Source organism: Lepisma saccharinum, chromosome 27 (genome assembly GCF_977018435.1).
Source record: "Lepisma saccharinum chromosome 27, izLepSacc3.1, whole genome shotgun sequence".
Lineage (NCBI taxonomy): Eukaryota > Metazoa > Arthropoda > Insecta > Zygentoma > Lepismatidae > Lepisma > Lepisma saccharinum.
Genome location: NC_139255.1, coordinates 40,158,575 through 40,172,789, shown reverse-complemented (window position 1 = coordinate 40,172,789; position 14,215 = coordinate 40,158,575). Strand labels below are relative to the sequence as shown.

Below are 14,215 nucleotides of genomic sequence, written 5' to 3'. Positions count from 1 at the left end.
AATAATATCTGACGAGCATGAAACCTGAAATAATGATATGTTATATTCTGGAAGAATTAGATATATACTGCTCTTTGGTCGCGACCATTGCATCCAACATTTTCAAAACAAATGGTTAGCTGTATCAGATTACTTATCCATCAACTGTCGTCATGTTTTCCAACTCTTCAACGGCTCAAGTATTGTACAGTACAGTGCAGTAATTCAGCCAATATGTTTCTTACCCTTAATGAAACTGACAAATAGGATACATGATAGTGTTCTTTTAATTAAAGTTAAAAGTTACGAATTCATTGTAGTACGGTAGTGCAATATTTATGGAATATGTACACTCTGTAGTGCATGAAGATTTTTACATAGTATATACAGACGCATCAAAGTTCGCAACTGGTAACACTGGAGCTGCAATATATTGCAATAATCTAATGGAATACAAAATCTACCCATTACCAGCAGAATTTTCAATATTCACGGCGGAAGCGTTTGCTATTCGTCAAGCATTGTTGTATATACAGGAGAAAAACCTCAAGAGGGTAGTGATCGCCACTGATTCAGCGTCAGTCTTACACTCCCTGGGATCGATAACAGCTGATTACTATGTAGACTGGTACATTGTTAACATAAAAATTTTATATCACAAACTAACCAACTCAGGATACAGTATTTCTTTTGTCTGGACTCCTGGGCATACATCCATAGAAGGGAATCACATAGCAGACACATTAGCCAAGTACGCAGCTGAAGAATCAAGTTACCGATCGCTTCGGATCAAATTTTCTGCAAAAGCGCTCGAGTCGCATGCTAAAACAGAATTGTTGAAAAGTTGGCAGAAACAATGGACAATTACAGGGAAGACTAATGGGAAAAAATATTATTCAATTCAACCACTTATACCTTATACCTAAAGAACCTTGGTATCAAGACATTAACCTCTCAAGAAACTCTTTAACAAGTCTTCTTAGATGTCGGCTAAATTACACCCTAGCACCTAAAGACCTGTATACTAGGAAGATTGTTCAATCCCCAATCTGTCAGTGTGGTGCAACTGAAGGAACACCTGATCACATTATATTTGAATGTCGCCTTAATGTAACTACGCGTGATTATTTCTTAAGAGATCTAAAAGAAGCAGGATATAATGGCGCATACGCCTTGTCAGCACTTTTGAAGAACCCAACGAAGAAAATAATATATGTACTTAAAAACTATATTGTGAGAGAAAATATTATATTATAAAATTATGAAATGGTAAAATTATGAAATTGTAAAATTATAAAATTGTAAAATTATGAAATTGTAAAATTATAAAATGTAAAAAAAATGTAACTGGTGCATAGCAGCAAAGCTACAACCAAATATACATTTATATATATAAAAAAATATATAGTACGGTAGTACCGAACATGGCGTGAATTTACGATCACTTGAATGCAATCAACTCGGTGAAGCTTTTTCTGCTCAGTTTATTGTGATTGGATGCAGCCCGTGAGTTCTATGTTGTTTCATAACAAGAAGTGGGTGAATCTCGTTGTCTTGTAATCAACTTAACTTTCTTTAAATGATTTATGTGTTGACAGTTAACATGTGTTTATTAATGTCACAATGACATTAAAAGCTATTGCAATTGTGGTTATTCAGTTCGACCTGTGGCATTAAACATCACTCTGGAATGGCAGTCGGTAAACCTTCGATCTTGAAGCTCTATAAAACCATGCTGCGGGAAGCTCAAAATTTCCCTGCATATAATTTCAGGTTGGTTGGTATTATATGCGAATCATGAAAGGTGTCCTTAAGATATATTCTAACTACTCCATGAAACCTTTGTTAATTATGTCCTGGTTGTTCAGCTAAAGAAGGTTAAGCTATGAGAAGATTCCATCGACAGATTATATTTTTGGAAAAATTAAATCTCTTAACCGTACAGCAGCTCTCGCAAAGTTTATGGAAAATTCTATCCGAAGCAGATATATATTTGATCAAGATTAAGGAATTATTTCACTTAGTACATGAGTAAAAATGAAGGCCGACTAACCTTTATGTATCGCCACTTTTGTCACACTAGGAGTTTTCACCCTACTTCGAGAATTAACTGAACACATCTCAAGGTAAATGTAAAAGAAATTGCGATTGACTTACATTTAATTATACCATAACAAGTGTGAACTTCATTGTGTGACATCTTTCCTGTGCTGACAAATTTAGAAAATTCTTAATTATAACACCATTAAGCCTTGTTTCCATGATATGAAGAACTCAATATGCTGACCAAGGCAGAAAATTTATTTTATTTTAAAGCAAACTAAACGTAACGTTTCAACCTTCTAGCAAGATCTTCTTCAGACTCTGTACCCAGTACAAATGAAACAAGGGTAACGGTTCAGATTGTTTTATGATTTCTCCTAGCACAAAGACTAATTATCGTAGAATTTTGGAAATCATTGTCACACGAAATTTGAAACTTCCTTAAAGTAATGAGTGCTGTTTGGACTCGAAAAAAAGTTATTTATGTTGAAAAAAAAAAACAACTTGAGAATTCCCTTACACACTTCTCATCGACAAGCAACAGTAAATATTGTAGAAGCGTGGGAATGAATGTAGAAATAAATCAAAACCTTAGAATGGATTTAGGGACCTTATTTTAATGCTAAGGGAACCAAACCTAACCTGCCTAACCTAACCACGATAGCATTTATTGAACAAAATATTAAGTGGGTACTTGTCTGATAAGGCCCGAACTCCTCTCACTCGTTTATTTCCTTAATTTTAGCATTGATACTTACATATTCTGCATTGCGGAAGATTCTTTAAGGTGAAGTTATGCCTTTTTCCATACAATAGAGTCAACTTTTCATATTACAAGTCATTATTTGTCTTCCTTGTTATGCTTGGGTAACAGGCAATATGGCATGCTTGTGTTTTGTCGATTTGAAGTGGGTATGCAGTGTTTCAATCTTCTTAACCGAAAAATACCTACTTTCGTGTTTATTATGTCATCATAAACTATTGACAGATAGCCCCACGAACCATTGACAGATAGCCCCAAAAACCATTCACGATAGCCCCACGGACCATTTCCGGCAAGGTTTGGTTAGGTTAGGTAAGCATAGTTAAAAAAAAAAAAAATTAAAAAATTCTCGTAAAAAAAAGGCACATTTGGAAACACTGCCGAAACTGCATGACTTCCGACGCTCACACCATCTGCACGTACATAATGGAAACAACGGCCTAATGTTACAGAAGACACAAGTTCCTTACGTAACAACTGATTATTTATTATTATTCTGCAGCATTCTATGGTGAAGTTTTTAGTTTCCGCGAAAGAAAATACCTCGAAGAACCTCGACAATGACACAGAAAGTGATTTCAGTAAGTAGTTTCTCCTGTAAATTTGAAGAAATCCGTTCGTGCGATATCAGACAGTTACCATTAGGTGATCGCTAAAACTCCGCAGTATGTGTTAACAGACATAAATTGAAATCGAACCATGTAAAAATTGCATTTATAGCATGATGAAATCACAATAAAACAAAAGGAACTTGGGCCGTTGTTTTCTCTCTAGATCATCCCAGCAGGTGGCCTTCCCTTGTCTACTACTCAAATAGCTCGCATTTCTGAACCAACTTCCTAATAACAAGTATTTTCATCTTCATTTTGCTTGTTTACTTTTCCCCTTACATGTTGCCAACCCTTAATAATATTTTGTCCTTTCTCCCATATTAAGAACATTTATGTTTTTTTACACATAACATTAATATTAATTTGTATTATTCTCAACCATATCACACCAAGCACAATTGTGTCAATTAATTTGTGTATCCTTGTGTATTTGTTTTCAATCTTTTTATTATTATTATTATTTTTAGTGTGTAGCCGAGCCTTTGTTCTCAATTTTGTATTTGTTGTTTTTGTGTCTTCTTTATGTTTCTATTTTTCTTCTTTGTTTGTTATTGGTACAAACATTTAGTAGGTAGAATGTATTTAGTATGTATAGCTATGTATCCATCGGGGTTAGGTGGTAGAACAACCGCAGGCTGAACCTCGCCCTTTAATAAAGGAAAATTGAAATTGAAATTGAAACTGTACTTTCACAGGACCGCGATTTGGTTAACATTTTCTTTCATCTGGAAAGTGGTTGGACTCTTTATCTCATGCTCTTTTTCCTTTCTTTCTTCATTCCTCTTCCTTTTTCTCTCCTCTTCTGCTCTTGTCCTTTCCACTCTTTCTAACACCTTCTTCCATTCTTTGTTTAACTTCAGTCCCCCATTCCAGTTCATTGTGTCTTCTTCACCTTTCTTCTCTATTTCCTTGGCCTCCTTCCATTTTCTCACTAGCATTCTCTTCTCCCTTCCTATCTGCTTAGCCTCATCCCACTCTATGTCATGTCCTGTTTCTCTCGTGTGTTTACATATCGCATTTCTCTTTTTCTTTCTGGTAAAAATTTACTATCGCACAAACAGATTTCTTCATTTGTACAGAAGAAACTACTTATGGAAATAAGTTCCTGAAGCATTGTCTAACATGTGGAAGGTGTTTTCTGTCATGTGTGAATGTATCATAGGGCAAATTATTATTTTTTTTTTAAATTAATTCTCGGATGCACAATAGCCTTTGCTATCATTTGCTTCTTGTATGTTAGGCGGATGTTGCTTGCGTTTGATTACGTAACCTCCTTTCACTGTTTCCAACCACGCCATTGTTTTCCAAAACGATGACGTGTCATGGATGCGTGGTGAAATTTTTTAACTATGTTTGCGTAACCTAACTAATCCTATCCTAACCTTACGTAATGTTTCTTGGGGATGGAATGAATTTTAACTATGTTTGCCTACCTTACTAAACATAACCTAACATTACGTAATGTTTTTTGGGGCTATCGTCAATGATTAACTATGTTTGTATTTTTGGGTGAAGAAGGTTGGAAACACTGCATATCCAATAAAAATCGTCAAAACACAAGCACGACGTGCGATGATCTACCAAGGAGTACGTGCCATATTGTGTCTTATGCTAGCGAAAAAACGAAAAGAAAGAAGTACTCGTAATGTCAAAAATTGAAATTACTTTCATGAAAAAACTTAAGGACACCTTTAAGAATGTTCCGTGAAGCACATAGGTAAGTTGGAATGTTAAAAATGACGCAACGAAGAAGTGAGATGTGTTTATGCGAAAGTAAATATTTAATTTCTTTCTTTCTTCATTCCTCTTCCTTCTTCTCTCCTCTTTCGCTCTTGTCCTTTCCACTCTTTCTAACACCTTCTTCCATTCTTTGTTTATCTTCAGTCCCCCATTTCAGTTGCTTGTGTCTTTTTCTCCTTTCTTCTCTATTTCCTTGGCCTCCTTCCATTTTCTCACTAGTACTCCCTTCTCCCTTCCTATCTGCTTAGCCTCATCCCACTCTGTCATGTCCTGTTTCTCTCATGTGTTTAAATATCACTTTTTTCTCTCTTTTAAGTCGTACATCCTCCCTATGTTGTTTCAACCTGTCTTTTAATTCTGAAGTTGTATGGTGTGAACTTACAATTAAAAATGCACAGTTCAAACTGTAATGTGATTATTTCCATAATACTTAGAGCAGTACTAAACAGTGGCCTAGAGTGATTCTATTAAAGGTGTAAGGCTTCCTTCCATGTATGGGCATAATCAATTTCAAACACAAAATGCACACACTCTATGTTAACAATAATAACATATGTATTACTTACTGAAAATTCTTATTTATACTGTAACTCGATCCGACGATCCTTTAGTCTGAACACCTCAATCAAGTCGTCATAGAATTTGGAGTTTCTGGTCAATGTCTTTAGCAGCTCCTTTTCAATGCATATCAGTCCCAAGTCAATTTCCTTGCCTGAGTCTGTGTGCTGCGTTGAAATGTATGAATTCTCTTCAGTGCAGAAAAGGACCTTTTCACCGACGAGCTTGACAGTGAGGAACAATTCTGTTAGTTTGTACACTTGTTCAACAGCTTCATTCAAATGGGTAGTACGCAAGTACTCATTAAGTTCAAACACACTCTTTACTCGATATTTGGCTTCAGAATAAATTACCTGTAGCTCAGCTTTCAACTGGTAGCAATTGACAAATTTCGCATACAGCTTAGTTAAGGATACAAACTCTTCTTCTAGAAAGGCCATGTCATATTTTTACTCTTATTATTCTTTTTCTTTCACTGGAAAGGCCATGTCATATTTTTATTCTTATTATTCTCTTTCTTTCACTAAAAAGCCATTTGTGGGAAATGCGTAGGATACAATTTGCAAATGCAAATGCATTTGAGAATATTACTCATTATCATGGTTGCGATATTTGCGCACATTTTGAAAAGCATATCAAGCAACGTAGTGAAAGGAAAAGGTAAAAATATCAGTAAATCATAACGCTAAGTATTACGCGTATGCTTTTAACATTACAGGCAACTGGGATGCATGCATCAAACTTTGCGGGTACTGCCGGGTCTAGGATTGCCAGACATTCCTCTTTTATATTTAACTTCGCTGCTTCTAATGAAGGTAATATCCAACGTTAAACCATCTCTTTGTGAACTTAATAGTTAGTTTACACAGCTACACCTCCCATCAAGCATTGTTGAAACAACACTGGAGTTGATTTTCTTGGTTCTCTTCTGACCGTGGCAAACATATGAGTCAGACGCAGCGGCAGCCATGCCAGCGTAAGCTCCGCCTGCCCGGGGACAGAAATTCTCGCCAGTTAGCACCCACTGGTAATGCGCCTTACAGTGCCTGAGAATCGGGGCACCCTGTCATTGGTTGAGAAGATACTACGTAAGCAAACACACCCTCCATGGCCGAGTCCAAATCATTTCTTCCATTCACCCACACGTAAGTCCTCTCAAGAAGCCTTACAGAGAAACAACTCGAATCAAAACAAGTCCTCAGTTGTTTCGTTAAAAGTTATACTTGCAGTCTGATATTGCTATGTGTGTTCAAGCAATAAATACGGGAATGAAATACGTTTTCTTCAATAATTTCAACGTGTAAGGTGGACTTACAAACCTTACGTGGGCACTACGCTGCTGGTACTAAATATCTTCTCAACTTATATACTTGTGAAACTTCAGCATCACAATATTTATTACAATATCCAAAAGGTAGATAAGATTGAAGGGTTAATTTTACCTCAAATGGTACTCTTGTCGGCCCGTTATTATTCATTGATCACAGTATGTTTGATGGGTCCTAATGAATGAATTTTTATATTTGCTTCTGCTTAAAGTTGTAAGATATATTTAGGTGACATGAGTGCTCAAATTGGAGTGGATACTATAGGGGCTGTTGACCCACTGTACCCCCTCGAGAATTGTCGATTTTTTTTAATTGACAGATTTTAATGTTTTATGTAAATGAAATTAGTTCCTGTGTTAGGAAAGCACAAATAACAGAGATAATTTGATCCCAAAGTATAGCCCGTGTAACAAATTCCTATTCCGAATCACTTTCACTCCTTTTTCCTGTAAAAATTCCCAAACAGCAACAAAAGTAACACTCCTGGTATAATAACAATGTCAAATTACTATTACCACCAAACCTAATCCTCCTAACCCAACCATTTCCAATATGAACAAGAATATAATTTTTCTAAGTACTAATAAAACAACGTCAAATTACTATTGGGACAAAACCTAACCTAACAATTATTTCCAATATAAAATAACCTTTAAAAAGCACCTTCTGCTCGGTGGTTGCAGGGGCGAAATGTGTCAAATGGCAGACGAATCACACTACAGACGCTAACCATGCACAGGGTATCTTTCACACTAGACATGCACGCCCACCTTCCAAACAAAAACCAAGTACCATGAACCGAAGCATCGTCTACAGTAAATTTTGCGCTCCCTGACATAACACCAGGATTGCCAACCTTCAATCTCAGATATTGCCAATACTGATCCAAGTTACGAAACACAAACAAGGTAACAACATGTCAAATTCCGTTCACACCCATTTCCTATTCTCCCGGCAAGTCATGACTTTCAAAACCACTACGTTTCTGTACAAACACTAGAAAAGTAATGCATAACACACAATGCCCAGATTTAGTTCACAATACAGGGTGATGGCAACAATGAAAATGACATCATAAGTAGTACCATAAAAAGCTTTCATTAATCCACTATAATACATCTCCGTGAGCTAAAAACAACAGAAATCGTTCGTATGGAACATAATCTTCATAAATGACGCAAAACTTATGACCTTGCATCTTAAGATATATTTTTAAATTGCCTGGAAGAGTTAGAAAATCTGTTTTTTCAAGAAGAGTGTGAACCCTAGTACTGCATCATACTTCTTTGTCTCTTCTTTCTATGCATTAAGTAGTAAAAATCATGTAAATTTAGGTTGATTAAATTAATTATAATTGTCGCTATAGTTTGAAATTATTTTTATTGTAAACTTATTGCTATACACATAAGAAACATGAACTGCTGGAATTAAATGTTTGTCGTTACGTTTCTGCAACAGGTAAGAGATCTACAGTTAAAAAAAATGTTTTTGTTTTTTTGTTTTTTCAATCTGAGGTTAGTGTTAAAATTTATTTCTTTTCATTCCAGAATGTATGCATTAAGAAGGATACGAGATGGTTTCAGAGAGAATAAATGCCTACAAGAACCAGGAAAAATAGAAGAGCAATTAAATTATGCTAGAGAAAGTTTAGAAATGATTAAAAGGCAGGTCAGTATAAGCTGTACAAGCTGTCTGTTTTGGACATTATATTTAAATCATTTTGCGGGTCGCACGGAAGATATACTATTGTAGAAACTTAGCAAAATTGCAGGCTGCACTAGTGTTCAAAATCTTAGACTCTGGCATATAATTTACCAGTAAATTTCAAATTTATAGGAGAAATTACTTACCGAATGCAGTTCCTTTATAGTTGTCGAAGTTCGCGGAAGTGTTTTCTCGCATCGTTCATTGAATTTTGCCAGTAAATCATGTATTTTTCGATATAAATGTGTGACCAATGCATGGAAGCTGTTGCATCCATTTCCTTCCAGTCGGATGTTGCCTGTGTGTGATGATGTAATCACAGTCAGTGCCGGTCAGTGTTTCCAAACACGTGTTTAAGTAACTGAAGAAGGTACGTTTCCGCAAATGGTTTGTGGAACCATGTGTCAATGGTTCGTGGGGCTATGCGAGAATGGTGTGTGGGGCTACACATTTTTTTTCTAAACCAATTTTTAACTATTGTAACATAAACGTGACCCTACCTAACCTAACCGGAAATGGTTCATGGGGCTATGCGTCAATGGTTTGTGGGGCTACGTAGGTATTTTTGGGTGCAGTGGGGTGGAAACACTGCATGCCGAGGACGGTAGTGAAACTGTGTCTGCCATTTTGCGTGTTACGGAAGGCAAAAAGAAACTAAGAAAACTTACTCGATATGTCGCAAATAGAGCTTATTTCCGTGAAATAAGCAAAATGCCTCCTTCAACAATGTTTGTCAATGCAGAATACGTAAGTACGAATATTGAAATTAAAAGAACTAGCAAATTTCAGCCGTTTGTCCGATACGAGAAATTTACCCATTTACCTTTGTGGAAATTCTCTCAGCAAGTGATATGACAACAGAAGGTTACTTTATAATCACATGCTGTTTTTCAATCCAAAAATTAGTGTATAATCTTTCGTTGCATAATTCTCACAGTTGCATCAGGCAATAAAACCAATGATAGTGGCACAGAATCTGCAGACAAAAGATTAAATTTTGTTATTCTGTACTTTGTAACACTGTAGTAAATGTGTAATATTTTGACTATAATGCAGAAATCAATAACAAGTAATGTGTTGACTTTTTTTTTTCAGATTGGAAAAATATTTGCTAAACTGTCACAAACAAATTTAGTGTGTGGGTTTGGCTATTCATGACTATTTCCTGCATCCTAATCTTGCACCAAATTACCTAGTAATAAATTATTTTTAAGTACCGGTAATATCGGCACATTTTTTTTTTTAAGGAAACCTCACATAATGGTTGCACCTTACTTTTTTGCAAAATATAGTGCTTATTTATATTGTCAGTATTTTCCCCTATAATATGACATGAATTTCATGGCATCAGATGCATTGTCAGCATGCAGATCAAAGATGGCATCCGAAACAGCAAAGTTGCCAGATCAGAAATGAAAATGATACCAGGTATGCAGTGAATTGGTCTCTAAGCCAGAGGAGGTGAGTTGGAAGTGGCAGTTGTGCTGTTTTTGGCTCCATCGTTGTAATAGAATGTACAGTGGGATTCACAAGTATTGCTTGGCAAATTGTCCATGACTATTTTCATCAATTTTTCTCTTGCATCCTATGTGTTTTTAAAGACTACAGTTTTACATATGCTGGTGCATCTTGTTTCAATTCTGGAAGCTCTCATTGGGTAAAATAAAATGCATGAACATGATGGTGGACAATTTGATTGGTAATACTTTTCACACAAGGAAAAACCAAGTACACGAATATTACAACCTTACCACCCGTCTGCCCACTTCGAAACATGGGTTGCACAAAACATCGTGCGCCGCTCACAGTCTGTACAGCGAGTGTCTAATGTGAATCACTCCACCCTGCCTGTCAGCTTTTTGCCACTTGGCAGTGCTGCCCTCACATAATGGCGGAATTTACAGGTACTACCACATACCTTATCGTAACATGGGTCATATACTTATGCATCCCACTTGTACATATACAGTGCTTTTCACTCTCCAAGTCGTGTGGAGCGGCAGTTAGTGTGCCGGGCAATGAGAGCGCATCTGCCGTCATTTAGACCCACAACTGTATGCTGACCTTGGCACTGGACGTGTCAGTGTTTCAATATTCAGATAACTGGTGTCCAGTTTGCACGTGTTTGTGAAGTGTTAAGTTGTTAACTGTTAACAAGTGTTTTAGTTTTTTTTTTTTTTTTTTTTTTTGGCCGCGGTGGCTCAGTCGGTAACGCGTCTGACTACCATGCTCAAGGTCCCGGGTTCGATCCCCGGCCGGTTCAAATCCGGGAACTTTTCTAACGGTGGAAGCGGCCCCGGCGCCTACCCAGCGTCGAATAACATGGGTACCTGGGGGAAACCCTGGGGGGTAAAGGCGGTCAGGGGCGTGATGCTGATCACATCATCCCCACTCACGACCGGATCAAGAAAGTGTGGGGCGTTACCCCCACACCCCCTATACGCCTTCATGGCGTGGTGCTATGCACAGGGGAACACTTTACCTTTTTTTTTTTTTTTTTTTTAGTTTAAGTATTGCTGGTGCTTTTGTACAGTGCAATTTAAAACAACGATAGTTTACGTAGGACTATTACGTCATTACAAATTCTTGTAGGGAAGTTACAAGGCATTTTGTAGCAGAATTCCATGATGTTCCTGTTCCACACACAGACAGTATTCAAAAACTTGTGAAGAAATTTAGGGAGACAGGGTCTGTTCTTGATAAGAAGTGAAGGATGAAACGGCGTGTGCTTACAGGGAAGAAACTAGACGACGTCCGGCACCTTGCACAAGGACCAGACATTTTCATAGTGTCTGCATTGCCAGCTACCAAGCTTTTAAACCTGATGCCATACATTAGAAGAATTGAAAGAAAACCTTAGCAATTTCGGAAAAAAAACTGATACGTGTTACTAAAAAATTTCCTTTAAAAAATGCCGTAAATGTGTGGAAGCAGGAGGACAACATTTCCAACAGCTCTTGTATCAAGGTGTGTGCTCAATTTAATTGTAACTGTCAACGTAATTGTACAAGCTTATTTCATTACATAGCTTTCGTTTCCAGTTACGTGGATGTTGCAGCCAGTTTGCCGGAAGATGGGCTCTCACTGCTCGTCGCGCTAGCCGCTGCTCCACGAGCAACTTGACTGTATATATATATAAAAGCACTGTATAGCACAAAATATGTTTAAATACTATAATCTCAACCCAGACGTATCAGCTTGCTCTAAACCTATATTCATTTTATTTCCAGGTAATCTTAGGACAGATATATGGAACAGATAAACTCATAATTGAAAGGAAGAGGTAACCTGAAAGCTACATAGGATAAAGAAGAAGGAGATGTAGGGCTATGGGCTAAAGCAACAGCATGGATGCAATACACAAAGTAAAAACAAGCATTTTTTCACGTGGCTTTGGCTGTCATGATTAAACAACACCTATTTCATAAGTATGCCATGCCATTGTGCAGAAGATAGGACCGTAGCTCCCAATGCTTTGTACCATAAATGTAGTTTATTTTAGGTATGCTACCCCAGTTTGTAAAGAATGTGAAATTTTAAGAACAAAAAAAAGAAGTATGGGATATGTAATTATATGGGGAGACCACTTTTTTACTGCTGTTTCATGATCAGTTTTGGGAAGAGTCACACATAGTTTTTAAGTGTCACATAATAGTATGAGCAAATAAATACATTTCTGTGAAAAAGCACGTAATATGTTTGTAGTAATAACGTAATGGTGCTATATTTGTTTTGATGTAGAAACCAAATTGTTACTTAGATTATGTAGCTCTGCAATTGCTCCTTGGTTCTGGGACCGGAATAATATGTTTAAAATATATAAATGTGATACATTTTTGTTTATAACATATGAGGACGGGATGTAGCATAACAGATGTTGTAACGGAGGAAAGATTAAAATATTTACACCACATATTTGCTGTCACAGATTGAAATTGGTGAAATTTCTCAAAAGTTGACCTAATAATGTTTCTTGAGGCAAGAGTTAGAACACGTACATGTTCTAAGCAACCATTATAAAAACATGTACAGCAGTGCATGGTTTACATGTGAAATAAAGAAAACCACTAAACTTTGAATGTATTTACACATATTTTTTTTGGACATTTATTGGTATGCTTATTTACTTAGTAAAACTTTTCTGTACATAAGATGTTTTATTTTCATTTTGCCTACTTAAGGATGAAATGTTGAATGTTGATGGAGATAGTCCAATAATAAAACCTCATTTTACTGTACTGCAGTGCAAAAATTATTTACGCAAATTCTATCTTGTAGCCAAAATATGACTAATTTCTGATTTTATGCATTATCTATGTAGCAATGCATCTTCCTTAGATTGTTGTCTTAGCGATTTTGTCCTGAAAGGTTGAAACTATGATAGTTACAAATGGTACTTTTTTGAAAATATTATCAAGGGTGTCATTTTGAAAGCTGTGAACCATCAAATTGCGAAAAAACCATGAGCAATTTCATTATAAGGTGGTAAACGTTGTTGAACATGGTTTCTTATTGAATATAGATTGTGTATACACACGCTGTTATAGTATATTTACTTTTTGTAAAAGTGCTCGTTGATGTAGCAAGAGTTACTTGCTTTTTCAAGTAGTTATTTTTCACACATGGCATGTTTTGTGAAATGCTGCATAATCTCAATGATAGTATGCGAAACATTTGTATATGTTTCAAAATGTATATCAGTTAATTCAATAAATTCATGCCATTATTGAGATCTCATGTTTATATATAGATGGTCAGAAATTGTGAGTAGATTTTATTAATTTCTGTGAATGCTCTTTACTTTTTTACAAGCTATTTCTTTCAGTGCTTTAGTGATAATCAGACATGATTAGTGAATGATTACTGACAACAGCACAAAAAATAAACTAGTATATTACACTATTACACTGACCTCTACTGTCATTTCATGAAATTAGTCCCAGATTTCATGGTTCACTATATATTGTGTATGGGGATAATTTCAAGTCATAACATTTGAAAGTTACAGCAAAATATGAAGTATTTTATTAAAATAGAAAGTTCATAAATACTTTTTTAATGGAAGATTTGCTGTTTTGGAGGTGGTGTTAGATAATACTATTATCTGCACACTATAGTTAACAGAAAAACATGATGGACCTCCTTCTTAGTGTAGTGATAACATTGTTGCTTTGTTATCAATGAGTTTGATACCTTGCACACAGTGGTTCAGATCTAGAGTGACCATAATGTTTTGACCCGAAAACAGGACATTCCCAAGAGATTACCCCACCCCTTTTCTTGAAATATCGGTTATGCCTAATTGTAAAATTATTGTTATTATTAACGTATTATCATCTATATTAAAGTATGAATGACATAAACAATGCATCATGAACAATAAATTCAATATGATCTCCCATTGTTACAAGGAATTAATTATAATCGCAGTATAGTGTTTCTGGTCCATTCTGATTAACCTTTCATTGATTGATTGATTTGTTGTTTTA

General features: G+C 36.0%; 1 protein-coding gene across 1 annotated transcript; it reads left to right on the top strand.

The window, feature by feature from the left end:
- Positions 1 to 1,461: 1,461 nt before the first annotated feature.
- Positions 1,462 to 12,964, top strand: bcn92 (LYR motif-containing protein bcn92). Its single transcript, XM_083113037.1, has 3 exons — positions 1,462 to 1,752; positions 8,570 to 8,690; positions 11,957 to 12,964. Exons 1-3 carry the CDS (start codon positions 1,670 to 1,672, stop codon positions 12,011 to 12,013), a joined length of 261 nt encoding a protein of 86 aa, XP_082969163.1. The 5' UTR covers positions 1,462 to 1,669; the 3' UTR covers positions 12,014 to 12,964.
- Positions 12,965 to 14,215: the final 1,251 nt, after the last annotated feature.

Excerpts from the sequence above, each read along its gene's own strand:
- bcn92 (XM_083113037.1), top strand. The coding sequence starts at position 1,670 with ATGGCAGTCGGTAAACCTTCGATCTTGAAGCTCTATAAAACCATGCTG. Across the intron at positions 1,753-8,569 it reads TTCCCTGCATATAATTTCAG|AATGTATGCATTAAGAAGGA; the intron begins GTTGGTTGGTAT and ends TTTTCATTCCAG. Across the intron at positions 8,691-11,956 it reads TAGAAATGATTAAAAGGCAG|GTAATCTTAGGACAGATATA; the intron begins GTCAGTATAAGC and ends TTTTATTTCCAG.